Here is a 27,321-nt window from a genome sequence, read left to right on the forward strand (position 1 = left end):
AAGGGGCACATGGGAAAGCCTGGTGACCGCCACACGGAAGGGGATGATCTCATGTCAGCCTAGAAGCAGCCATCTTTTTCCTAGAACAATGTTCTCAAACTTGGGTGATCCTTAGATTCACCCAGGGGCCTTTCAAAAATTCCAGCGCACAGACTACATCTCAAATCAGTTAAGGAGCAGCTTCTGGGTGTGGGAGAGGCCCAGGTGATTCCACTATGCGACGTACAGTTGAAAACGTTTGCCCTAGAACCTGGTCGCCCACCATTTATGGCGCAGAGGGTCACTGTCATTTTGATGTTCACAGAACTGGGTGCCAGGAGCCGACTTTACTGAACCAAGCCTAAATAAAAACAAAATTCCTATTGTGTCATCTTCCAGCTTTAACATTTAAAATAGTAAATGGAACAATTCTAGAAGACTTGTATATAAGGCATACTGTGGCATTTCAATAATCTACAGAGACAGTCTTCCTAAATCACTAGCATCTAGGCTTCTCTGTGTGAGTGTGTGTGTGTGTGTGTGTGTGTGTGTGTGTGTGTGTGTGTGCGCGCGCGTGCCTGCCTGCCTGCCTGCCTGCCTGCCTGTCTTAAGTATCCCAGACTGGCCTGATCCTCCTGTCTCCACCTCCTGAGTACTGGGATCACAGGAATGTTGCGCTATGGCTTATTCTTTGAAACTAGAACTGAGCAATAGGAACTGGATCTTTGGGGTGCCACAAATATATTTCAGAATTAAACTGTGGCAATAATTCCCTCAATTTAGTGTAGATGAATATACAAAAAGCCATTGAGTTGTATGCTTTAAATAAGTGACTTGCATGGTATATCAATTATATTGCAATAAAGCTATTTTTTTAAGCCTAGACAGCTCAGTGGTTAAGAGCACTTACTGCTTTTGCAGAGGACCTGGTTTGGGTTCCACTCCCAGCACACATACCAGGCAGCTGACAGCTTCCCATAACTACAGTTCCGAGGCATCTGAAGCCCCCTGACACCCTTGGGCACCTGCATGCATGTGGTGCATGTTAACTCATGCAGGCATGCACACGAACACTCATAAGTAAAGAGAATCTTTAAAAACAAAACTAAACTAAAACACCTAGCAGGAGAGCCAGGCATGGTAGCACAAACCTTTAATCCCAGCATTTGGAAGGTAGATGCAGGTGGATCTCTATAAGTTCAAAGCTAACCTAGTGGACCATCATGAGTTCCAGGAGAGCCAAGGCTACATAGTGAAACCTTGTCTCAAACAAACAAACAAACAAAAAACCAACCTAGAAGTAGGAGAATCACATACCTGGCATAAAAGATCAAATCAAGGCTTTGTAGAATTAGGGCCTTATGATGCTCCAATTCTAGCAAGCAAACTGTTTATTTTAGTGTGGACTTGCAATACCATATAGTACTACATATACTGCTCTTTCAGCTTTAGATAGTCTCTTTCCAGTCTGAACTTCAAGTCCTGCATCAAGGAATAAATATAAGGGGCTGGAGAGATGGCTCAGTGGTTAGGAGCACTGGCTGCTCTTCCAGAGGACCCAGGTTCAATTCCCAGCACCCACATGGCAGCTCACAGCTGTCTGCAGGGGATTCAACACTCTCACACAGATATACATTCAGGCAAAACAGCAGTGTACATAAAATTTAAAATATTTTAAAAGGAAATAAATATAATACCTACTTTGTAAATCTTTAAAAGTATTTGTTAAGGTAATAAATAACAATATTGATTTATGGCGTATTAGTATCCCCTTGTGCTAGACACTGTAAAGGTTGGAAAGTCGCCTTCTTCTTATGGTACACAGGGTACCAGAGGAGATGGACATGAAAAACAAAGATACCGGATGGGGGCATGGTTGTATGTACCTTTATTTGCAGCAGTTGAGAAGCAGAACTCTGAGTTTAAGGCCAACTAGGACAGGTCATAGTAAGACCCTGCCTTAGGATTACTACTGCTGTGAAGAAACACCATGACCAAAGCAGCCGGGGTAGGAAAGGGTCAATATGGCTTAAGCTTCCATATCACAGTTCATCATCAAAGGAGTCAGGACAGGTACTCAAGGAAGGCAGGAACCTGAAGGCAGGAGCTGGTTCGGTGGCCATGGAGGGGGCTGCTTACTCCCCATAGCTTACTCAGCCCGCTTTCTTAGAAAACCCAGGGCTACCATCCCAGTGGTGACCCCACCTACAATGGGCTGGGCCCTCCCTCATCAATCACTAATTAAGAAAATGCCCTACAGCCTTAGCTTATGGCATTTTCTCAATGGAGGCTCCCTCCTCTCTGATGACTCAAGCTTGTGTCAAGTTGACGTAAAACTAGCCAGCACAAACCCTGTCTAAAGGAAGAAAGGGAGGAAGTCTACCTTACATTCTGTAGGAAATGGTGGGGCAAAGGGAAGGCTTGCCTAAGTCAGCCTGGAGAAGACAAGACTTTATAGAGGTGCTGGCGATGCCTTGAGTGAAGAGCTAAAGGTTGAGTTGTCAGGTAGGAAAAGGGGCCAAGGAGGGACTTCATAGGAAATTCCACACAGAAAGATAAAGGTAGTTCATTACTGCTGAGCCATGAAGTGTGGGTAAAGCAGTCTGTATGGATAATCAAGTGATGTGAGTCTTAGGTCATGTCAGACGGTGTTGGTGGTCATTGTTTTACTTTCTAACCCCATACAAAATAACCACTGCAGAAAAACTGACTCTTCACGGCTGGCCTCGAATGAGGCCACACCACACACACACACAAGATGCCATCAGTGTTTTTCTTGTTCTGGAAATTATTCTGGCAGCCATGAGAGAAATAGATGGAGACATTAGGGTTGGAGTCAGAGACCAGTCAAACAGCTACAGCAATATCTGAGACTCTTGGTGGAACCAGCACAGAGGGGGTGCAGATGGGGGAGAGCGACTGCATAAAGTCTTCGGGCTTGTTGATGGACATCAGAAGCAAGGGGCAGGACTAAGTCAAGGGTGGAAACTCCCCACCCCCACACCTAGGCAACTGGGTAGATGATTCACTGAGATTGTGGATTCTGACATCAACACTTGTGTGGACCAGGCTGATTCACTCCAACCACCACTGTCCCCATGGGAGGAGGTACAGCAGCTTTGTTGCTGTTTGGTTTTGTGTTTTTGGTGTGAGGGGCTTGTTTTGACCTAAGAACACACAATAGCCAGATCTCTCCCAGTGAGATTTCAGTGTTGGTCGCTGGCCTCAGTACAGTCTAGAAGGGTGCCGGGATGATGTATGGGGATAACACTTCTATCTGCTGCTGGGTTTGGGGTAGCTCTTGGTAATCTAGGCGAGGATTTGGATGGATTAATATGTCTCATACTTAGCTCTGTCTGAGTTTGTCTTTCTCTGGTGTGTTTGCTGTCAGAGTACAGCTCCCAGTGACCTATGGTGTAAAAAATGTGCCTTTTCTGAGCTTGTGCATGATAGTAGGCAGGCTGCTAAGAGGCTTGAATGAGGTGGGGGTGGGGTGAGATTAAGTCCCCAGCTACAAGAGGTCCCCTGGGGCTAAGGGAAAGGCTTGTTCTTTTGAAATGGTCTCTGTTGGTAATTAACAACATATCATGAATACTGTGGTGTCAAATAAAGAGGATTTGTAGGCACAACATTGGTGGTAGCTGATCCCTATCATTCAAGAAAGCTGTTCAGTCTGTGAACATTAGCGCTCTGCCAGGTAATGAGATCTAGTCCCGAGGAAGTCCCAGACACTGATTCTTACAGTTTTGGAACGACTCCCAATTCTGGCTTCCACCACCTACTTCCATACTGTCCTTGAAATCAATGAATGGTAGCTTCCTGTTGTAGCAAATGTCTGAATAAGAGGTTTGGTTTCTGCTGTGCCTTCTGTTACAATAAAAACGTGTGCTGTATAAATTTAATTGGCTTCGTTAACGTGTGAGCCTCTCTGCAAAGAGAGGTAATCTGGGGAGGAGCAGAATTTTGAGAATATGCAGTGCTTCTTCTAGCTGTTGCTTTCATACGACCAGCCTGAGATGGAAGCTACTCATTTAGAATATTGGTTGATGACAACACGGGCTTGAACAAAGTGACCAGTCTCAAATGGCCACTGGTTTTCCAGGGCTGCAGGTTGCTAGGGCTCAGGAGGTAGCTGTTTTCCCCGCGAAAAGGGGCGGGGTGAATCGATGTGTTAGGGGGGGAAATACATTTATGTTTCCTGCCTCTCCACAATGGTAACGGTCCACGGGCATAAACGCGGGTTGAGGAGGAGGAAGGTCGAAAGAAACGTTGGTATTTATTATATTTGGGGGTTTATTTTTGGGGGTGTGTGTGTATGTTTCCTCCCAATGCTGCGACGCATTAACCCTGCTGCTATTGGGACATTCTCTGCTCAGCCTATTGGCTGAGCCCAGGAGCTGCTGCCTGCCAATCGGGTAGTGAAAGGCAGACAAATCTACCCCGCCACCAGCAAAAAACGGCGCGTAACCCTTGCTGCGCCGGCGGAGCCGCGCCAGACCTGGCGCGGGGAAGGGAGATAGGTGTCTCCAGCTGCTGAGGCTGTTAGGGGCGGGTCAGCTTCTTTGGCTTCTCCGGACCCAGTAGAGCAGTAGCGGACGGCAGCAATGCCCAGCAAGGTGAGAAGCTGGGTAGAAATTTGGTGGGGGGCTACCCTTTTGTTCCTCATTTGCCACCTGGGCTACGTTTGTGGGCAGATTCGCTACCCGGTCCCAGAGGAGTCACAGGAAGGGACTTTTGTAGGGAATGTCGCCCAAGATTTTCTGCTGGATACAGAGAGTCTATCAGCTCGCAGGCTGCAGGTCGCTGGAGAGGTGAACCAAAGACACTTCCGTGTGGATTTGGACAGCGGAGCCCTGCTCATCAAAAATCCAATCGATCGAGAGGCACTGTGTGGGCTCAGTGCCAGCTGCATCGTGCCCCTGGAGTTTGTAACCGAAGGGCCTTTGGAGATGTACCGAGCGGAGGTTGAGATCGTAGATGTGAATGATCACGCCCCCCGATTTCCGCGGCAGCAGTTGGACTTGGAAATCGGGGAAGCAGCTCCGCCAGGACAGCGTTTCCCCTTGGAAAAGGCTCAGGATGCAGATGTGGGGAGCAATTCCATTAGCAGCTACAGACTAAGCTCCAATGAGCACTTTGCCCTGGATGTCAAGAAGCGCAGCGACGGCAGCCTGGTCCCAGAGCTGCTTCTGGAGAAGCCTTTGGATCGGGAGAAGCAATCGGACTACCGCCTGGTGCTGACTGCTGTGGACGGAGGGAACCCCCCTAGATCTGGCACCGCGGAGCTCCGGGTGTCAGTGCTGGATGTGAATGACAACGCCCCAGCCTTCCAGCAATCCAGTTACAGGATCAGCGTGTTGGAGAGTGCACCAGCAGGCATGGTGCTCATCCAGCTCAATGCCTCGGACCCAGACCTGGGACCTAGTGGTAACGTCACCTTTTCTTTCAGTGGTCACACCCCTGATCGTGTGAGAAACCTCTTTAGCCTTCACCCCACGACTGGAAAGCTTACCCTTCAGGGGCCTCTAGACTTCGAGAGCGAGAATTACTACGAATTTGATGTGAGGGCTCGTGATGGGGGTTCTCCAGCCATGGAGCAACATTGCAGCCTTAGGGTGGATCTCCTGGATGTAAACGACAATGCCCCCCACATCACAGTGACCTCAGAGCTGGGAACTCTACCAGAGAGTGCAGAACCGGGCACTGTGGTGGCCCTCATCAGCGTGCAGGACCCTGACTCTGGGTCAAATGGAGATGTGAGCCTCCGCATCCCTGACCACTTACCGTTTGCCCTCAAGTCTGCCTTCAGGAACCAGTTCTCCCTCGTGACAGCCGGACCCTTGGATCGAGAGGCTAGGTCCAGTTATGACATCATGGTTACTGCTTCTGATGCTGGGAACCCTCCCCTGAGTACCCACAGGACTATTTTCCTCAATATTTCAGATGTGAATGACAACCCACCCTCATTCTTCCAGAGGTCACATGAGGTGTTCGTTCCGGAGAACAATCGCCCAGGGGACCTGCTTTGCTCCCTTGCAGCCTCTGACCCCGACTCTGGCTTAAACGCACTGATCTCATACTCTCTCTTAGAGCCCAGAAATCGAGACGTGTCCGCTTCTTCCTTCATCTCTTTGAACCCCCAGACAGGAGCTGTCCATGCCACTAGATCGTTTGACTATGAACAAACTCAGACCCTGCAGTTTGAGGTACAGGCCAGGGACAGAGGCAGCCCACCCCTCAGCAGCACTGTCACGGTGCGCCTGTTTGTGCTGGACCTCAATGACAATGCCCCCGCTGTGCTGCGCCCCAGGGCCAGACCTGGTTCCTTATGTCCCCAAGCATTGCCTCCATCAGTTGGTGCTGGTCACCTAGTCACAAAGGTGACGGCTGTGGACTTGGATTCCGGTTACAACGCCTGGGTTTCCTATCAGCTCCTGGAGGCCCCAGACCCCAGTCTCTTTGCGGTCTCCAGATACGCTGGGGAAGTTCGGACGGCTGTTCCCATCCCAGCTGACCTCCCACCCCAGAAGCTGGTCATTGTGGTGAAGGACAGTGGTACCCCACCACTCTCTACCTCTGTTACTCTCCTGGTGTCTTTAGAGGAAGACACTCATCCGGTCGTCCCCGATCTTCGAGAGTCTTCAGCTCCCAGAGAAGGAGAATCCCGTCTAACCCTCTACCTGGCTGTGTCCCTGGTGGCAATCTGCTTTGTCTCCTTTGGTTCTTTTGTGGCCCTGCTCTCTAAGTGTCTTCGTGGGGCTGCCTGTGGGGTGACGTGCTTTCCTGCCGGCACCTGTGCCTGTCTCACCAGATCTCGGAGGAGGGAGGGGCTTCCTCCTTCCAATGGGATCCTCCGAATCCAGCTCGGGTCAGAGGATCCTATCAAGTTTGTGGATGTGGGAGGCCACTCTCACGGCTGTACGCCATTGGCTTCTGCGCCCACTCGGAGTGACAGCTTCATGATGGTGAAGTCACCCAGTGCACCTATGCCAGGGGAGCCTGTGCGCCCAAGCTGTCCACCCTCTGATCTTCTCTATGGGCTCGAGGTGAGACCTTTGCAGGCTCAGACAATGCTTGGGGGCTGTTGTGATCCAGACAGATGGCCGGGCCAAGGGCCAGAGAGTGCTGGCCTCCCCGGAAGAGCCCATAGTCATGCCACCATTTTTGTGAGTAGTAACTATGTTGTAAATGCTGTGCTCTCCACGTGTTTTCTGAATTGACTGATGATTGGAACTTGGGGGTGAGTAATGCCCATAGATTGGAACTGGGGGTGAGCAATGCCCACACTTGAGAGTAAGAAGTAAATTAACTGGTTATCAAGAACCAACCTGTTGTGGAAGCATGCTGATGGGATGGATTGGGCCGGGAAATCACCTAAACCCAGGACTTCTTCCTCCGTTCTTCCTGAAGGAGGGGGTTGTGGTCTAGAGAATGTTAACTCTGGATTACCATTTCCAACTGGTTTGATGGTAGCACTAAAACTCTTTGCCCCCTGTGGTCTAGTATTCTCTAGAACAATGTGAGGGGAACTGTTTATTGGGGAAAAAGGAAAGCCTTACAGATCAAAGTGGTAGCAGGGATCTTTCTCTGGGCTCCTGATATTCCCCCCTGGGCGGGTGAACTGGGAACAGGGCGTGGGGGGGGGGGGGTGAAGGGAGCATCTGTTACCTCCTTGTGGTGGTGGGGGAGCACTAGGTGAATTCACTCAATGTCAGAAAATTGATTCACAGTTAGAGAAGTCACAGAAACAATCACTCTAGGAATCTTTAGGGAGGGTTTTGAACTCAGTGAAACTATAAAGCCTAGAGGCCATTTCTGGCCTCTGGTCACCCTCCAAGTTGGCCTAGATCAGGCCTAGAAGGGTTCCCTTTCCCATAAGCTCTGGTGCTCTGTTCACATTCTGAGTTTAGGGTCTCAGGAAATCTAAGCCCCTTAGCCATCAGCAGACATGGTTGGAGAGCAGGGCAAGACTTCAGAAGATTCTGACAAAGCTTTAGGAGTATTTAGCAGGATGGGGTGGGGGGCGGGCAGATACCACGTGGGCTTTGCATCTCCACGAGGACAAATTTTCGTTGGTTCAAGCAAAACAGTGGAACTTCTGCAGGAAGTTGCTGGGACAGAACACTAAGGAGTTTTGTTCCATTTTAATCCTCCCCGTGGAGCACCATCTGAACCATCAAACTTCACTGCCAAGGGGGCTGAATCAACCTGCGGCACGAAAGAGTGGGGAGGTAGGAGGTTTCTGTGACACAGATTTGTCAGCGGCTGTTCCCAAGGTTTCCAGGATGGAGGAGACTTTATAATTGGTTAAGAGCAGACAGACTTTTTGGCCAATCAAATTTGGAGCTGAGGTGGGAGATCTGCTCTTCCTGCCTGCCTCTCCTCCTCCAGCTCCCTAGCTCCACTTGCATTTAACTCCCCTCCCCCGCCCACCCCCGCCAGTTGGTGACTAAGAAAGGCTGCAGGCAGGCAAACCTCAGAGCAGTTTTTAAGAGGCTGGAAGGAGACATAAGAGCCATCAGCTCCTGCATTCCAAGCCGCTTGGTTTACCTTGGAGACAGGACAGCACAGTTACTCTCCAGGAAGGGACTTCTGGGTCATGGGGCCTGTGGCATCCCCACAGCTCGCTGGGAAATGGCAAGTGCTGTGTATGTTGTCCTTGTGCTGCTGTGGCTGGGTGGCTGGGCAGCTTCGTTATTCAGTGGTGGAGGAATCTGAGCCGGGGACTTTGGTGGGGAATGTTGCTCAGGATCTGGGCTTAAAGGTGACAGATCTGTTGAGCCGCAGGCTGCGATTGGGCTCTGAGGAGAATGGGCGCTATTTTTCCCTGAGCTTGGTGAGTGGTGCTTTGGCAGTGAATCTAAAGATTGACCGAGAGAGCCTATGCGGAGCCAGCTCTAGCTGCCTGCTGCCCGTACAGGTGGTGACCGAACACCCCCTGGAGCTCATTCGTGTAGAGGTAGAGATCCTGGATCTCAATGACAACTCTCCCAGCTTTGCCACTCCCGAGCGAGAGATGCGAATCTCAGAATCGGCTGCACCAGGAGCCAGGTTCCCACTGGATAGTGCTCAAGATCCAGATGTGGGCACCAACGCTGTGAGCTTTTATACCTTAAGCCCCAACAGTCACTTCTCTCTGAATGTGAAGATCCTAAAAGATGGGAAGCTGTTCCCAGAGCTAGTGCTAGAGCAGCAGCTAGACCGTGAAGCCCAGGCAAGACATCAGCTGGTGCTCACTGCTGTGGATGGGGGAACCCCAGCCCGCTCAGGGACCAGCCTTATCTCTGTCATTGTGCTGGACGTCAATGATAACGCTCCAACCTTCCAGTCCTCCGTCCTACGTGTGGGACTCCCAGAGAACACACCCCCAGGTACACTGCTGCTCCGTCTCAATGCCACTGATCCAGATGAGGGCACCAATGGCCAGCTAGACTACTCTTTTGGAGACCATACATCTGAAGCAGTAAAGAATCTCTTTGGCTTGGACCCTAGCAGTGGAGCAATCCATGTGTTGGGTCCAGTAGATTTTGAGGAGTCAAATTTCTATGAAATTCATGCAAGAGCCCGAGACCAGGGACAGCCAGCCATGGAGGGCCACTGTGTGATTCAAGTGGATATAGGGGATGCTAATGACAATCCCCCTGAGGTGCTGCTGGCCTCTTTGGTCAACCCTGTCCTAGAGAGCACACCAGTGGGCACAGTAGTGGGGTTGTTTAATGTGCGGGATCGAGACTCAGGCCAAAATGGTGAGGTGAACCTGGATATATCTCCAGACCTGCCATTTCAGATCAAGCCTTCTGAGAACCACTACTCACTGCTAACCAGCCAGCCTTTGGACCGAGAAACCACACCCCATTATATCATCGACCTGCTGGCCAGGGATGCTGGATCACCTCCCCTACACACACATCTCACCATCAGGCTGAACATTTCAGATGTTAATGACAACGCACCCCACTTCACCCAACCGCTCTACACTGCTTATATCCCAGAAAACCGGCCGCCGGGCTCTCTGCTCTGTACTGTGGCCGCCTCAGATCCAGACACGGGGGAGAACGCCCTCCTCACCTACTCTATTGTGGGAAGTCAAATTCAGGGAGCCCCGGCCTCCTCCTTTGTGTATGTCAACCCCGAGGACGGACGAGTCTTTGCCCAGCGGACCTTTGACTATGAACTGCTGCAGATGCTGCGGATTGTGGTGGGGGTCCGAGATGCTGGCTCTCCCCCTCTGCAAGCTAACACCTCCCTCCACGTGTTCGTCCTTGACCAGAATGATAATGCTCCAGCTGTGCTGCACCCACGACCCGGCAGGGAGCTCTCAGCCCCCCAACGCCTCCCTCGCTCTGCTCCTCCTGGTTCTCTGGTCACCAAGGTGACAGCCGTGGATGCTGATGCAGGTCACAATGCATGGCTCTCTTACTCTCTGTTACCACAGTCCACCGCCCCTGGACTGTTCCTTGTGTCTGCACACACTGGTGAGGTGCGCACCGCCCGGGCCTTATTGGAGGAAGACTCTGATACCCAACAGGTGGTGGTCCTGGTGAGGGACAATGGTGACCCTTCACTGTCCTCCACAGCGACGGTACTGCTGGTTCTGGAGGACGAGGATGCAGAGGAGATGCCCAAATCCAGCGACTTCCTCACACACCCTCCTGAGCGATCAGACCTCACCCTTTACCTTATTGTGGCTCTAGCAGCTGTCAGCCTTTTATCCTTAGTTACCTTCACTTTCATGTCAGCTAAGTGTCTGAGGGGACATGAAGATGGGGCCCGGGGTGGGGGCCAGTGCTGCGGGGGCCAGGACTCACCCTCCAGGGAGTTCTATAAGCAGTCCAGCCCCAACCTGCAGGTGAGCTCGGATGGCACACTAAAGTATATGGAGGTGACCCTGCGGCCCACAGACTCGCAAAGCCATTGCTACAGGACGTGCTTTTCACCGGCCTCCGACGGCAGTGACTTCACTTTTCTCAGGCCCCTCAGCGTTCAGCAGCCCTCAGCCCTGGCGCTGGAACCCGAGGCCTTGCGTTCCCGCTCTAGTACGCTGAGGGAGCGGAGCCAGGTGAGGGCTGGGTGCTCCATGCGACCCCCGGGGGGCACGGGCACGTCGGAGAAGCTGCGGGTCCACCTAAGGGCTTTGATCTTTCACTCCCTGTTTGTACCCAGCTGGCTGCATTTGAACGTGGACAATCGGAGTGGTCGAGTCTGAGGGTTCTGAGCATCCAGGGGTGATGGTGTTTATGGGTGAGGGGAAGTGGGCTCAACTCCTGCCCTCCCCTCCCCCATACAGAAAAGGCTGGCGCCCCACACCGCTACTGGTGAATTCACACTGATTTGGCAGATGCTGGGGTCCCCCCCCCCCGCCCCGCGCGCGTGGAGGTCACCACAGACTTGGGCTGCCAACCTCCTGGGCACCAGCTCCATTGTGATCTGCCACTCTTGAGGCTTCCTCCTCGGTTTATCTTTATTCTCACAGTCCATGACTTCCTCGTTAACTTCAACTCTACTTAGTCCAGCTTCAGCCAACCACAATGGCCCCGACAGCCTTTCAGCTAGGGCTGGCTGGTTGCCCTCGGTGCCGATCACACCCTTGCGCTGCTCCTTACCTCCCCAACTAACCCCCTGGGCCGCCCGGGAAGTGCTCGCGGTTGATGATACCCGGTGAGGTTCCCAGGTCGCTCCTGCCCAGGATCAAGCCAGGAAGCAGGAGTTTCTCCCCAACCCTCTCATCACGCCAGCCAGCCTACAGGGCTACTTCCCTAATGTCCTGAGCTGAGTCCGATTTCCACAAAGTCGGAGTGACGCTGGCCCTCTAGGCTCGGGACAGGTGGAACCCGCTAGCCCTAGGTCTGGCTGGGCCTGGGGCTCTGTACTGAACCCCTTCTCTCTCAGCACCTGCGCCCCCCTCTTGTAAGGCAGGGCCTTGGTTGGCCAATAAGCAGTCCTAGGACTGGAGGCCTGGGACTCTGGTTGCCACAGCGACCCTTTCCTCCCCATGCAAGTAGGAGCCTGGAGAAGCCCTGCTCTGGGCGGGAATTCAAAACCAGGCTTTGGCTCCGTCGTCAATGTGTCCAGAGATCTAGGGTCAAGATTTGGGGAGGATGATCAGAGTACCTGAGACTCTGGGCAAATTTTCCCTCCTCTGACTGATGGAAAACCACAGCTTCTGCCAGGGGTAGCCCTCATACTCGGGGAAACAGAAATGGTCAAAGCATGTCTTCACAAACTAAGACGCTTTATTCCAAGTCTGTCCATTCTCCACCCTGCCTCTGCTGTATGGGGTTTATATTTTTGAAACACCTCCAGATACTTCTGATAGTTGATTGTAAGAGTCCTACTACAACACCTCCTTAAAGAGCCAGTGGTACTCGGGAGGCAGAGGCAGGAGGATCTCTGTGAGTTGGACTGGTCTACAGAGTGAGTTCCAAGACAGCCAGAGCTGCACAAAGAGACTCTGTCTTGAAAAACAAAACAGAAACAAACAAACTTTAGAAGCAGGGTGTTTCATTCGCCCCTCCTACATTCTTGGATAGTTATTGGCCTTAGCAGTTGCTTTCACAGAGGTCAAGCGAGTTGCTCAAATTCAGAAGAAAGGATGATAAAGAGTCTAACCCAGGTCTGTTTAACTCCAGTGTGTGCTTTGAATAGCTTGGCACTTGGAATTTGTAAAGCTGGACAAGAGATGGTTGCTATCTGATTGGATGAGACAGGATGGAGTTCTTTCCTCCTTAGGACCTCGAATATGGAAGAAAGTCTTTGGGGCTCCCCTTTCTCAGCAGCACCCACTGAACAAACTTGTTCCTGCCCTTTCATGTGGGTGTAGATTTTTCTAGACTCCCTGTCAGATCATAATCCTGCACCCTCACGTACATTCTACTGTCAAAGGGTACAGTGGCCAAGGGTCTGCACCCGTCTCCATGGCAACCCCAGAATGGTGCCCATGATGCACCAGGAATCTCAGGCTTCTGGGTTCCACTCACATCGCTGACACCTGTGAATCTCAGTGTGAGTCATTGGCAAGTCCTGGGTCTTCCTTCTCCCCAATGTAATATGAGATGCTCACACTCTCTTCTCTTGGGAGCCTGTGTGAGAATTAATTACCAGCACATCCCAGGAACTGGTAAAGACTTGGCTGTAGGAGAATGTGTGGTGGGATACCACATCCCCTAGAAGGACCCGAGGAACTTAGAAATTAAGTGATGGCTGGCAGAGCCCTGCACATTGAGCTGGGTGGGAGAGGGCTCAAGATCAGCCCCTTAAAAGTGCTGGAGACTTAGTTGGCTCTGCTTGGAGACCGTAGAATGCGGTCCCTCTGGACTCCATCCCAGCCACTTTCTCGGCCTTCCTTGGACAGAGCTGCCTTGTTCTCCTGTCCTTAGTCACAGGCCATTGTGTGGCATGAAGTTCTGGGGGTGAGAGGCGTCCTGGGGCTTGGATGCCCTGTAAAGGCCCAGGCTGGCATGACTCCTAAATTAATAATGTATTTAGCTGTGGGAAGAGGTCTTTGAGAGCGAGGGCCTGGAGGAGGTGTCCCTCTGAATGCGTCCCTGCACAACTTGGCACGAAAAGGGTTACCCAGAGCGGCAGCCATCTTGCTGCAGCCGAGGCTTTGTTCCCGGCTGAGGAACTGAACGATTCCTTTCTAGGGCTGGTGGGGTTTCATCGAAAAGCCTCTCTGCTATTTGAGGAGGGGGGCACCTTCTTGCGCTCCTTCCCCAGTTCCACGGAAGACACTTTTCAGTCCTTGAATTTTGGCTCAGACGTTCTGAGCCTGGGGCAGGAAAAAGGGATTCATTTCTTGAGCAGAGGAATCTGTGCTTGTTCACTGTGATCAGATGAAATAGTTTGTTCGTCTCTGGGTCGGTTCTCCCCGCCCCCACCCTTGGAGATGTGTCCACCCTCCCCCATCTTAGCCCCTTTCCGTCTCCCCTTACCCACTGCCCGCCCCCGCCCCCCGGGGCTCGGTAACACCTCGCTGCTGCTGCTGGATACTCAGCCACCTTCCCTCTGTTTTCTCCACAGCAAGCCCCGCCCAACACCGACTGGCGTTTCTCTCAAGCCCAGAGGCCCGGCACGAGCGGGTAGGTGACAGAATCCCCAGCCCACCCTCTGCTCTGCGGCATTTTCTCGGTGATGACGTGGGAGCAGAAGAGGGGAGGGCTCGGCATTTTCTGCAAATGGCTTCTTCCCTCATTTCATGATTCCTGGGTGCTGCTACCCAGACCCCAGGAAGAAGAGATGCCTACTCCGACTATTTTGGAAGCAAAATTCACCCACTCATCCTCTTCCTTCTCCCAGCCATGTGCACATTTTCCTGTCTCCTGAAGGCTCCGTGAGACCCAGGGACAGGCAGGGGTGGGGTGAGGAGGGCTTCCCACACCTATCCGTTGTTTATACTCTCCTCTCCCAGTTGAGCCGGGCTCTCTAGCCTGACCTGCGACTGGAGCAGAGGAAATGGGTCAGGAGACAAGCAGGCTGTTCCCAGTCAGAACCTTCCCTGAACCGTGGAGGGAAATGGAGGTGGAAGAGAGGGAGACAGGGGAGAGAGCTCAGCTGTGGGAAGAGGAAACCGCACAGCTGGAGGTGGCACGGCTTATGAAATGATACATTCTCATGGCAGCAGCCACCTCCTGACCCCACGCTCGCTCGTCCTGCCCCGTCTGCTTATGGGATTTTGTCTCCGCCTCCTCTTTCTCCAGCCTGCATCCTCCCCCAAGTCTCTGTCTCAGTTTGCGGTCTCTGCCTCTCCCTTTCTCCATCCCTTACACCTGTGTCCCCCGGCCCTGGTGGGCACCTCTCCTGTCCTGCGCCTGCCCTGGCACAGTGCTCAATGAACGTGGAAGGAAGGAAGACGGTCCACTCTTCCTGGTGCCAGACTGTTCGTCCTTTCTCTGTGTCCCTTTACTTGTCTGGTTTCTCTCCTGTTCCAATCATTTCCTGTGTCACTGTGGCCTTCTGTCCATGCTCCCCGCCCCCCTGCTTCCCTTTCTGTTCTAAAGTTCACTGTGTCATTCAGTCTCTTATGTCTATTCTCATTCAGAGTCAGAGAGTCTCAGTCCCCCTCTCTCTGTCTGACACACACACACACACACACACACACACACACACACACACACACACACTCCCCGTCCCTCATTTCTTGGCATTAGTGGGCCAGCCGGCACCCAGGCGCCTCCTTCTCCCGCCCCTCACACTTAGAGCCTTTGATAGCTGCCCCCCACCACTCTCCCTCCCGCCCTGGCTGCCCCAGCTGTTCATTTCAATCGGGTGTAAATTCCTGCTGAGACAGGAACCCCCTGTGGGGGTGGGGAGGAGGGTGGACTTAAGCAGAAAGACCTTCAGTTGGCCTGAGGGGCGTGGGATGGGATCTGGGCCAACCTGCTAGGCAGAAGCTAGGCGCTGAGAAAAGTCCAGGGAGGGAAGCAGGACTTGCCCCCTTTCTGTTTGCCCGCATGCTAAGATGATGAGTTTGGGGGCTTCCACCCTGCTTTCTCCTCAGGGGCCAAGCCCTAGTGACAACAAGAATCCAGAAGCCTTGAGTACAGGCAGATTCCAGCTCCCAGGCATGCGCAGGCTTGTCTGCAGGGTGAGAAATGCAAAGCACTTCCTAGAAGGCCCCTAAAGACGGCCAGAAAAGGCTGGGGCTGCTGTTGCCCCTACTTTGACCCCAGCTGTTCCCTTTTTCCTTGCTGGCCTTGCCAGCCTTCCGTAGGTTGTTCTTATACTCATTCATTGAGTTTTTATTGAGCATCTACTGTGAGCCAGGCACTGTGCTAACACAGATGCCTGGCAGAATGAGCGAGCAGACACCATCCCCAAACTCAGAAGTTTCCAGTCCAGTGGAGGAAAGAAAATGGACAACAAATCACACCAAACAAACAAACAAACCCATCTAGTTACATATCATTGAAGTTCATCTAAGAAGAGGCTGAGTGTAAGAGGGAAGGGGAGATGAAGAAACACTTCCAGGAAGGTGACGTTTAGTTACAGCAGCTTTGAGACATGCTGTGCAATCAGGCTCCTTCTGCCTTGGCCAGCCACGACCTGCCCTGCAGCCCCAGTTGTTGCTAGTCTTGGAAGCCCCAACTGTTGTTCTTCATGTACCCCGGGGAGCATCTTGTCCCCTGCTGCAGGTCCCTTCTCATCCCTGAGAGGCTTTGGTGGCCTGGAGTCCATAGCAGAGCTCATAGGGAGCTGAAAAGGCTCAGGAGATCCCCCCCCCCCCCCCAGCTAACTTGCTGCAGTTGGGACATTTTTGACTCAGCCCCAAAGTGGCCAAGATGCAGCCAAAGCACCAGAGTGTGATCCAGAGGTGAGATCCAGAGGTGCCCACTCCCCTCCTTCATTCTCCTGAAGTCCATACATCGTGGGGTAGATAGAGATGGCCCCCGACCTCAAGGTGTTGGCCGTGTGCAGAGGGTTGTGAAGGGCAGCATGCCATGGGCATCTGACGTAGCCAGAGAGCAGAAAGACATGAGAAGGTAGTGAGGTGGGTAAAATCTGAAGGATGAGTGCAAGTCGGTCAACTGAAGACAAGGAAGAAAATTCCAGATGCGGGAAGAACCTATGCAAAGGCCCTGTGGTGAGGCCTCTCCCAGTGAACAGAATGACAGGGTGTTTTCTCTTGGCTGCCATTTTGATGAGCATATTGGAGTTGAGAGGATAGAGAAAGGCAATGCCTCTTATTCAATGAAATCCTGATTACAGCCCTCCACTGCTTCTCTGCCCACTGTCGGCCGCCCTTCTGACCAACCACGTCCAGTTTCGAGCAGGGCCAGTGTTGAATTCTCCAGTAACCCAGGGTGAAGTTTAAGGCAACAGTAGGTCACACTGCCCAGACCAGAGGGCAAGAGTCACATTCCAAAGCTCTTTGCTGGTTGCATGTTTCTCCTTCCCACACTGTGCCTTCTCGGGTCATCCTTCTGGCTTCGGATCGCAACACCACTGCCGTTCCAAGCCTTGAGACCAACAAGCTGTTTCTCTCTTTCAGGCTGTCACCTGGGCTGTGCCTTGCTCTGCAGCTGTTCCCAGAGTCCCTGGCACCACCCTGTTCCCCTTTAGTTCCACATTATTCTATTCTTCTCCAACCTGGGAGCCTTCCACTCCTCCTCTGAGACACTATCCCCACCCCACCCCCACTGCCTCTTAGACTGGGCAGTTGTTCAACAAACAAACAACAGCTTTTTCCCCCTTTCTCATGAAATAGCACATTCTTGGGGCTGGAGGGACCGCTCAGAGGTCTAGAGTACTTACTGCTCTGCCAGAAGCCGGAGTTCAGTTCCTAGCACATACGTTTGGGCAGCTCAAGAGAGATAGAAAAACAGGAGAGATAGGGAGAAAAAGAGAAACTTCCTCTAGAAAGACTACCAACATTTTTGATTGTTTGTTTTTGTTTTTCAAGACAGGGTTTCTCTGTGTACACCTGGCTGTCCTGGAACTCACTTTGTAGACCAGGTTGGTCTTGAACTCACAGAGATCCACCTGCCTCTGCTTCCTAAGTGCTGAGATAAAAGGCATGCGCCACCACCGCCCAGCTACTAATATTTTAATATAGAAAACGTATATATATATATGAAAGTAGACAGTGCGCTGAAGTCTTGGGTCCAGCTATTCGGCTCCAACTTGCTGTACTGTCTTGTGCTTTTGAGATCCCCACCTTGTGCCCCCTTGGATTATTTCAAAGCAAATCCCAAACATTACATAATTTCATCTAGGATTTTCCTGTCTTTTTTTTTTTAAATCAGGCACGGTGGTGAATGTCTTTAATCTTGGTACTCTGGAGGCCAAGGCAGGCAGATCTCTGTACGTTTGAGGCCAGCCTGGTCTACGTTATGAGTTCCAGGATAGCCAGGGCTACATAAAGACCCTGTCTGGAAGAAAAAGATTATTTTTTAAAAAAATATGCATTTTAAGCCAGGCAGTAGTGGCGCATTACCTTTAATCTTAGCACTCGGGAGGCAGAGCCAGGTAGATCTCTGTGAGTCCAAGGCCAGCCTGGTCTACAGAGTGAGTTTCCAGGACATCCAGGGCTACACAGAGAAACCTTGTCTCAAAAAACATACATACATTATATATATATGCATTTTGCATTTGGTTTGGTGTCTCCGAAGTCTCTTCATCCTTTTTAGTATAAATGTTCCTTTTCCACCATTTTTATCTTTTAGTTACAATTTATTCGGTGGGTCATTAACATATTTATTATGCATCTTTCTAAGCATTTTTATTTCTACAGTCAAGCAGCATGCATAAGCTTCCTTTTAAAAAAAAAGTCTGGCAAACTTGTTCACAGTAAGAATTTTCATTACCAGTCAACTGTTACATTTCTTACCACTTTTTTTTTTAACAGGAATTGAGGTCATCTTTCCAGTATTACTGTAGCCTATTTTCTCTTCTTTATAACACGTCAGATGAATTCCTCCATATCAGTAGAAACTCTTCAAAAAAGTCTTTTAAGTGTTGCATAACAGCACCTCATATGGATAGATATGTATATTTTCAGGTGCTAATAGGTTCTTGCTCTGCTAACTAAATAAACATCCTAACATCTTAACACAGTTGAGTACAGGCTGTTGTCAGTGTGGCTTTCCCTGGTGTCTCACTTTTCCTTAGCTTCACACAGGGAATATTTTATCACAGCCCAGCCCTTATACACTCCTCCCCAACCTCCCCGCACAAGGATAACCAGAATACATGGATGCTTGGAAAATGGGCTTAAACAGTCCATCTCCTTCATGTTTACTGTCTTCAAATCTTGGAAGAGCCTCCTGAATCTGCTCCTAGGGATCCAGGGACGCCTTGTTGAAGCCAAGTTTCTCTGTGTGAGATCATCATAGGCTTTAGGGTCGCATCAGGCCAGTTGGGAGTTGCAATTCTGTCATTTAACTAGCTGTGTGTGACTTTGAGAAGGCCTTCAAGCCCTTCTTTCATCTGCCGGAAATCAGGGATAATCATAACCCTTTCCGCAGGGTGGTTCTAAGGATGAAACAGACGATGTACAAACACATGGCCCAGTGGGTCCAGGGCTCAGAACCACCCTGGCCCCCATCATTTCTTGCCCAGCTGCAGAAAGCTGGCAGCCTGCCCATCTGTTTGGCCTCCAGCCTTCGAGCATGCTCCTGACAGTCCACCATGGTTCCACGCCACCAGTGCATTCACCTTTATTCCCTAGGCAGCACCGCCCCCTGCCAGGGCACCCTCCTGCCCTGAGTTACCTCCATCTCTGTTCTCCCCACACCTTCAACAGCCCCCGAGCTCGTTCAGAGAAGACTGAAGGCTCCTGGGTTTCATGAAGACAAGGGTTTTCCTGTCCCCTAAGGGGACCCTCACACCCTCCATCCTTGCCCAAGAGCAAGAGTGAGTTTCACATAGTTAAGTCTCACCATAGCAACCCAGCTTCTAAGCACCTTAGGAGCTCTCCAGAACTCTGAGGAAGGAGCCAAATGCCCACCCTTCCCGCCCGCTTCCCCAACCAGTGCATCACTACCCCACCCCACCCCACCACCACCCCTGTCCAAGTTCCCTAGGACCTGGACATGCCCCCTCTCCTGCCTTGAGAGCTGAGGACATAGCCACCCCACCCCAATCTCTCACTCCTCCCACCCACCCCACCTCCACCCCGTGCACACCTGGAAAGCTGTCCTCCACATCCTCTGTCTCCTAGGTGACTTGCTTTTACCTCTCAGGTTTTTTTTTATCTTAAAATGTCTCAAACCTACCCAAAAGTTGAAAGAATAGTATGCTAAAGTACACATATTCTTGTGTTTGAAAACAGAAAAGAACAACCTAAATTTCCTATTCACTTGCACATGAAGGTGCACACACCCTGGTCCTTTCCTTCTAGAACCATGTAAAGAACTGCAGGCATCACAACATTGGACATGGTATACCTTTAAAGACTCCTATAGAATCACAAAATAATGGTCATGTTTGAAGAATTTAACATTAACATTGTAAGACACAGTCCACTAGCAAACCTTCCCAAACGCTCCCAGTATGCCCTTTTAATCTGCGTTTTAAATTGAATTTAGAATTTGATCAAGGAGCATGAATCGCATTTACCATGTCTCTTCCTCCTGCTTTAATCAGAACAGCCTCCCTACCTTTTTTTTTTTTTTTTTTTTTTTTTTTTATGACATAGATACTTTTAAAGCATCCAGACCAGTAGTTTTCATTTCAGTGCCCATAGTCTGGGTCTGCTGATTCTTTTGGCTAGACAGCAACATCATTCAACAGTCTCATAGGAACATTCCATGGGTGGTATTTTGGACTTCCTACTGACCACATCAGGAAACACTTAATGTCAGTTTGTCCTGTTAGCAGCTTCTATTTGTATCTGTTTGTCTCCTTATCAGAACTGCTGTTTATTCACTTGGTAAAAGTTGTGTCCCCAGGCTTCTTCATTACGGTTATTTTCACTTTTGTTTACTTCTCTTTTGAAACAAGCTCTCTCTGTGTGGCCCAGGCCCACCTCTGACACTGGGGCTCAACTGATTAACCCACCTCGGCCTCCATAGTGCTGGGATTACAGGTGTCCATCACGGTGTCCATCACAGTATCCAGCCTTATAAAGCTATGTTTATCTATTTATCTTCTGCTAGGCAAAGCCCTTTACTCCCAAGCCAGCCTTAGTTTTTTGAGACTGGGTCTTTCTATATAATCAGGCTGGCCTTGAACTCTCAAATCTTCCTCCCTCAGCCTCCAGGATTACACACACATGCATGCTCACAAGTACACACAAATGCACACATGCACGCACGAACGCACGCACGCACGTGCTTTCTTCCAGTCTTCAAGGTCCGTCCTGAAGCCTTTTCCTTGATGCTAAATTCTTCTTTTTACTTCATAGGGACATAACTCTCCCTAGAGCTCTTCTCGTTCACTCAAGGAACTTTTATTTATCTACTTGTTTGAGGCAAGTGTATATCTACACAGTTCAGACTGATCTCTCAGAAATCTTCCTGTCTCAGCCTCCCGAGCGCTAGGATTACAGGCATGCACCACCAGCCCAGCCAGGCAGTGATTGTTTATTGGGGGATCTTCTCTGTGCCAGATGGTGCCAATGTGTGTCAGGATGTGTGCAGGGCAAGATAGGTGTGGGGTTTCTTCCCTCACCCCTGCAAACTAGAATAATTTGATCCTTGAAAATCCATATGATGGCTAGGTACGGTTGTATATACATACCTGTAATCCCAGCACTCATGAGTCTGAGGCAGGAGAATTACTGTGAGTTTGAGGCCCACTTGAGTTATATGAGTTGTAGGCCATCCGGGCCTACGGAGTGAGACTGTCACAAAAACAAACAAAAAACAGGGACAGCCAGAGACAGAGAGGAAGGAAGGAGATACAGAAATTGTCACCATGGGAAAGGTCCACACTGAGCACAGTGAGCTGCAGTTTCTTAGCACTCTTAATGGTTGAAGTGACCTTAGTGACCCGGTGCCCAGGTTTCCTACTGAGTGCTTCAGCAGGAGGCTGACCCTGATCCCCAAGCCACAGAGGTCAGTGTAGCGAAGGAGCAGGTGGGGGACCAGTAGTTCCAGGACCACACAAGGCCCAGCCCAGCCCTGGTGAATTTTAGAATCCCCTGGGCCACATTTTATTTACATCGTTAAAACAAAGGCTGTAGTTTGACATTCTGGGCATCAGCAAGAGAGAGCTTGGAAGGGAAGTTACTGGGAAACTATAATAGACAGTAGATCACAGCCTGTCTTGAAGGATGGAGGGGTGGCGTTCATTTAGTACCCCCAAGACAGCAGAAAGTTGGCCCAGGGAATTGACTCACTGGGGTCTGGCTTCTAAAGGATATATAAACGCCCCTCCTCCACTCGGAAACAGGTCTTAGGCATGGGGTGGGGACAAGGCACTAGATTTGGGAACCCTGGGAAGAGGCTGGGGGAGAATGAGCACAGCTGTCCTGGGGTGTTGCTGACCATGTCACTGTCTCCCCAGCTCCCAAAATGGCGATGAAACCGGCACCTGGCCCAACAACCAATTTGATACGGAGATGCTGCAAGCCATGATCTTGGCCTCTGCCAGTGGTAAGTGGTACCCGTGGGTGTGAGAGGATGCAAGACAGAGGGAGGGCTGCTGCCATCACGGCTGTGGACGGGGTGTTGGTCTGTGTGGCTCCTCTGGAAGAGCTGGTGATCCTCCATGACCTAGCTCCAGGTTGAGGGATAATGAAGGGATTGAGTGGTCTAAAGCGCCCAGAGCAGAGTGAGCAAGTCATCAATCTACGAGGAGACATAAAGGGAGTAGTTAGTTACAATCTGTGAGCTGGGTATGGAGGCACACACCTGTAATCTCAGCGTTCCGTAGGCAAAGGCAGGAGGATTTCCATGACTTTGAGACCAGTCTGGCTACAAAGCAAGACTCTGCCTCAAAAAAAAAAAAAAAAAAAAAAAAAAAACCAGACAGACAGACAGACAATTCTGACTCTGGGAAGGGCCAGCATACGTCACACCACAGCTCTTCCGCTTACTGATGTGACTGAGAGCAGTTTGTCTGTTATCTTTACACTTCCTCAGCCAAGAAAATGGACAGCAACCCCACCAGGTTATTGTGAGGACTGAAGAGGCACAGACTATGGAACTGGGCCTGGCACATGTTAGACCCCGTTAGTGGGTGTGGATGTTCCCAACAGATTACATCAGGCCACTCTTCTGCTTCCCCTGCCTCCAGATGAGGACCGTAATTTTCCCACATGGCTGAGAAAGAGCCTGGGCCGTAACACTGAGTCAGCCAGTGGTTGTACAGGAAGAGTCAAGGATCCTCTGCAGGGCAAGCAGAATCAGTTCGCTAACACTTGAGAGCACAGGCTATGGAAGCAGGCCAATCTGGGTTCAAATCCTGCTGTCCCCACTTAGGGATGAGGCATTAGGTAAACTATTAAGTCCTCTGGGCCTCACTTTCACTTATGAAATACTTACAGGTCTCATTGGGCTGTTTGAAGGTCACACATGAAATCCTCAGCATAGGCTTGGCAGACAGTGATTATAGTAACAGTGTTATAATTGATTAGCCATTATATTTATTGACCTGTAGGGATAATAGAGAAGAAAAAGAAGCATTTTTCTTTCAAGACAGGGGCTTATGTAGCCAGGCTGATTTCCAACTTCATATGCATCTGAGGATAACCTTGAACTTCTGATCATCCTGTCTCCATCTCCTGAATGCTGGGATTACAGCCGTGTGATAGATACTACACCTGGTTTATAAGGTGCTGGGGTCAAACCCCAGGACTTCATATATGCTGAGCAAGTGCATCCCAGAATCAGAGTCTCACTTCTATTACACATCCCTGTGAAGGTGCCACCGTGAAACTCATTACTTTGTATTCTAATCCAAAAAAATTAAATTAAAATGGGATACATTATAAGAAAAAGAATCTAACCCCTGTTGATAAGGACAATTTCTGGCCCAGGGAAGAGGAGTCTAGGGGAAGCTTACAAATTAAGGCCCTGGACTCACACCTGAATCCATAGCTTCGCTCTTGAGTGTGGCTGGGGGACGGGTGGGTTAGAACTAGCCAGGAGAAATATCCCTATTATCATGGCAGGGTGTGTGCTAACCAAACTTCAGGGCTTTGTTTCACCTAATCCTCTCTACAATGGCGAGGTGTAAGGCAGGTTCTGAAGCTCTGTGTTCGGCAGAGGGATGTGAAATGCCACTCACCTGGAGCTTCTTCCCAGGATTCAGCAGAGCTGGGATTCGAACTCAGCTCCGTTCCCAGGGCCATGCTCTTTCTTCCACAGTCACCTTTGGCCTTTAGATCTAGCCTGTTTCCCTCTTAGCTTGACTAGACCTAGAGGCTGCGTTATTCTCCCTGATTAGAATTGCCAGATAAAATCTAGAGTTCCTAGTTCAACGTGAATTTCAGATGAATATATACTTTTTTGTTGTTGTTTTTTGTTTCGTTTTGTTTTTTTCTAGACATGGTTTCTCTGTGTAGCCCTGGCTGTTCTGGAACTCACTCTGTAGATCAGGCTGGTCTCGAACTCAGAGATCTGCCTGCCTTCCTCTACCTCTGGGATTAGAGGAGTGCACCACCACCGCCCCAGCTACATACAGTTTTAGTATAAGCCCATGTTAAACTATATTAAAGTTTTTCATCGTCTGCCCAAAGTTCAGAGATAGCTGGAAACCATATATTTTTACTTGTCATGATTTATTAACCTTACCCTCGGTGTCTGTAGGAGTGAATGATGCCTGGCCTATGGCTGGCCAAAGGGCAGACAGAGGAGGGGGAAAGATAATGGGGACTGTCCACCTCTGGGGACAGGACTGAGATCCTTGAGAGGCCTGGGCCTGGGGAGGTGCCAGGTCCAGCTCTTGAGGGAAGTAAACAGGTCTCTTCAGCTGTGGTGGCCTTGAGCCCTAAGGCCAGAAAGCAGGCTTTTCAGCCCAAGTCCAGATGCTAAAAACAGACGTGGAAGCAGTATTTATGGCCCAAAACCTTCCCAGAAGGTCTCCCTGGAGCAGCGCCATGGCCCCGTGCATGCTCCCCTGTCAGGGCTCCGCCCGCCCAGCCCACCCAGGACCTGACCCGGGGCTGAGCCTGGGGCTCTGGGGGAATAGACTCCAGGGTGGAGGTGGCAGGGTCAGGCCCCCCGCTCTTACTTTCACACCTACTTCCTAGTCCAGAGCCTGAGAGGCTCCTGGAGCCCGGCCCAGGGAGGGGAGGCGGGAGGGACCCTTGAGAGAGCTCTTAAACAAACACGTGGGGGAGGCGCATCCCGAAGGAGCCTGCGGTTTTGCTGCAGTGCCGTTCTGAGCTGGCCTCCTTGGCTATCTCTGGCTATCGCCATTGTGGGGCCTTTGTCTAACTTGGACTGGTAATATTAAGGGGACCAGGGGAGGGTGGTAATGAGTTCGGAGCTGGCACGAAGCCAGCTCCCCTCCTCCAGCTAGACGAGATCCTGCCTCTTTGTATTTCTAAGTCTGTGTCCTCTGGGACTAAGAAAACCCCGCTCCTTGCCTAGGCCAAGCCTTGGGGGGTAGGATCTAACGAGAAAGGCCACTGGAGTCTCTGAACCAGAAGGTCAAAGTTGGCGATCCAGTCCCCCCATCCTCCACCCCCGCCCCCCACCTCCGCCCCCAGATTCAGAGATGGGAGCTGAGGTGTGTAGGCCCTGAGACAAGATCTCACAGCCCCTTAAGGCCGAGCTGACTGGGCAGGACTCCAGTTAGTTTCTGCTGCATTCGGCATCTCCATCTTCTCCCCCCTCCCCACCCCCACCCCATCCACCTCAATTTCAGACTCCCTTGTCACTCAGTGAAGTACTTCCTGTCTTTCTGCTCAGTCTCCCTTCTCCATTCCCTCACATTCCTCACACACACACACACACACACACACACACACACACACACACACACATCTATCTTCTTAAGCCCCTAAATCACTCTGGAATCCTGGCTCTTTGAAACTAGATCTGGGCCCTTCCCCCCTTCCATTCCCAAGCTGGAGGAGGCTGTCAGCTTGAGGGGAGGGGTGGGCCTTGGCGGCCTGCTACCTCCTGGAGTTAATTAAGGAAATGTCAGCAAATGAAAGGGCTGAGAGGGATCGGACGGGGCAGCTGTTCCCTCCTACCCGGCCTGCTCCCAGAAGGCCCTCGGCTCCAGGACTTTGGGGTCTGGATATAGAGGGCCATGAAAACCCAGATTCTGGAGTGCAGAGGCCGAGAGACCCTGGCACACCTCCGCTCTTCCTTTCTCTAGCCTTCCCCTCTTACCCGAACTGGAAATATTTCCTGTCTCGATTTCTCAATCCCTGGTTGATGTCCCAGCATTACTCAGCCTCTCTGGCTTTAGTCTCCTTCTCTACTAGCTCCAAGGGCTAGGGTGGAGGCAGCAGCTAGGGGTAAACTCTCCAGCTTTCGGTGAGGCTGGGCAGGGCCTTCCTGGGCCTTTAACTCCCTCTGTGTCATGGAGGCTTTCAGAGCCTCCAGTGGGGGATCTGGGAGGCAAACTCCCATCCCCCCCCCCCCCAGCTCCAGTCAGAATGGAATGGCTATCCCACTGGATGATGAGGGTGACAAGGAGGGGCAGCTGTGCCTGGCATTTACTGAACACTTGTCAAGTGCCAGAGCACTGAGTGTCGGTCTCACTGAGTCCTCACGGAACCCCCAGGACGGGTATTTCTGTGCTTCAGCTGCTAATGTGGACTCAGATCATCTGGAGAGCTCATGACCATGCAAATCAGGAACCTGCATTTTAAGCAAGTGTGCCACCCTGGGCTCCACTTTCTTCCAATGTTCAGTGAGAAGTTGGCCTAAGTGGCACCGACAGACATATGTACACAGCCAGACAGACATATGTACACAGCCCCATCCATATCTGTGCTGTTCCTAAGATATCTGTCCCCAGGACCATCATCTCCTGGAGTGAGGGGCAACCCTCCTTTGCCCCCAGAGCCGGGATATGGTCCACAGTTGGTGTTGGTGGTAAAGGAACCTATTTCCACCACTTAGATACACTTAGGATGGAGTCCCATTATAACACATACTGTCTGGTACTGGCCTTCTCTCAGCCTTGGCCCCCTAGTCTGTAAAATAAGGACAGAGCCCCACGCCTGATTGAGTGCTATGTTGAGGTTTAAGTGACCACACATGCACACGTGTGTTTGCCACAGAGCCGACAGTCCAAGGCCGTCAGGAAGTGGATACAGCCAGGCCTATAATCTCTGCCTTCGGGAAATGGAGGCTGAAGGATTTCTGGTTTGAACTACCCGTGTTTTGTCTCTCTCGACTTCTCCCCCAGCTCCTTGTGCAAGGAGACCGCCTTGGCGACCACTGTGTTCCCAGTGGCCGGATTCCAGAGGGCGTGAGAGGCGCTCACTGACTGCTGATAAGCCAGTCACTGACCCCATCTGACCATTTGCTCTTCCTGTCTCTGCAGAAGCTGCCGATGGGAGCTCCACTCTGGGAGGGGGTGCTGGCACCATGGGCCTGAGCGCTCGCTATGGACCCCAGTTCACCCTGCAGCACGTGCCTGACTACCGCCAGAATGTGTACATCCCTGGCAGCAATGCCACCCTGGCCAACGCGGCCGGCAAACGGGACAGCAAGGCCCCGGCAGGCGGGAACGGCAACAAGAAGAAGTCGGGCAAGAAAGAGAAGAAGTAACATGGAGGCCAGGCCTTGAGCCACAGGGCAGCCTCCCTCCCCAGCCAGTCCAGCTTGTCCTTACTTGTACCCAGGCCTCAACATTTCAGGGCTCACCCCAGGATACTGGTAGGAGCCAAGGCCATGCTCCCCGTTGGGAAACAGAAACAAGTGCCCAAGTCAACACCCCCTTCTCTGTGCCCTAGGGGGTTGAATATGCAAAGAGTTCTGCTGGGAACCCCCA

General features: G+C 51.2%; 2 protein-coding genes across 10 annotated transcripts in view; both read left to right on the forward strand.

Moving 5' to 3' along the window:
* LOC131896005 (protocadherin gamma-C5) overlaps positions 1 to 27,321 on the forward strand; it is a 161,485-nt gene extending 134,164 nt beyond the window's left edge. For 7 of the 9 annotated variants that reach the window (XM_059246573.1, XM_059246568.1, XM_059246574.1 and 4 more), the window contains exons 2-4: positions 13,999 to 14,057; positions 21,925 to 22,013; positions 26,872 to 27,321. In XM_059246573.1, the coding sequence (XP_059102556.1) occupies positions 13,999 to 14,057; positions 21,925 to 22,013; positions 26,872 to 27,098 (375 nt within the window). In that variant the 3' untranslated portion in view covers positions 27,099 to 27,321. Of the gene's footprint in view, positions 1 to 8,570; positions 11,039 to 13,998; positions 14,058 to 21,924; positions 22,014 to 26,871 lie in introns of those variants that run through there. The other 2 variants (XM_059246566.1, XM_059246575.1) reach the window with 2 other exon arrangements.
* On the forward strand, positions 4,204 to 7,585 carry Pcdhgc4 (protocadherin gamma subfamily C, 4). The gene has a single exon (XM_059246577.1). It carries the CDS (start codon positions 4,584 to 4,586, stop codon positions 7,197 to 7,199), a length of 2,616 nt encoding a protein of 871 aa, XP_059102560.1. The 5' UTR covers positions 4,204 to 4,583; the 3' UTR covers positions 7,200 to 7,585.

Source organism: Peromyscus eremicus, chromosome 19 (genome assembly GCF_949786415.1).
Source record: "Peromyscus eremicus chromosome 19, PerEre_H2_v1, whole genome shotgun sequence".
NCBI lineage: Eukaryota > Metazoa > Chordata > Mammalia > Rodentia > Cricetidae > Peromyscus > Peromyscus eremicus.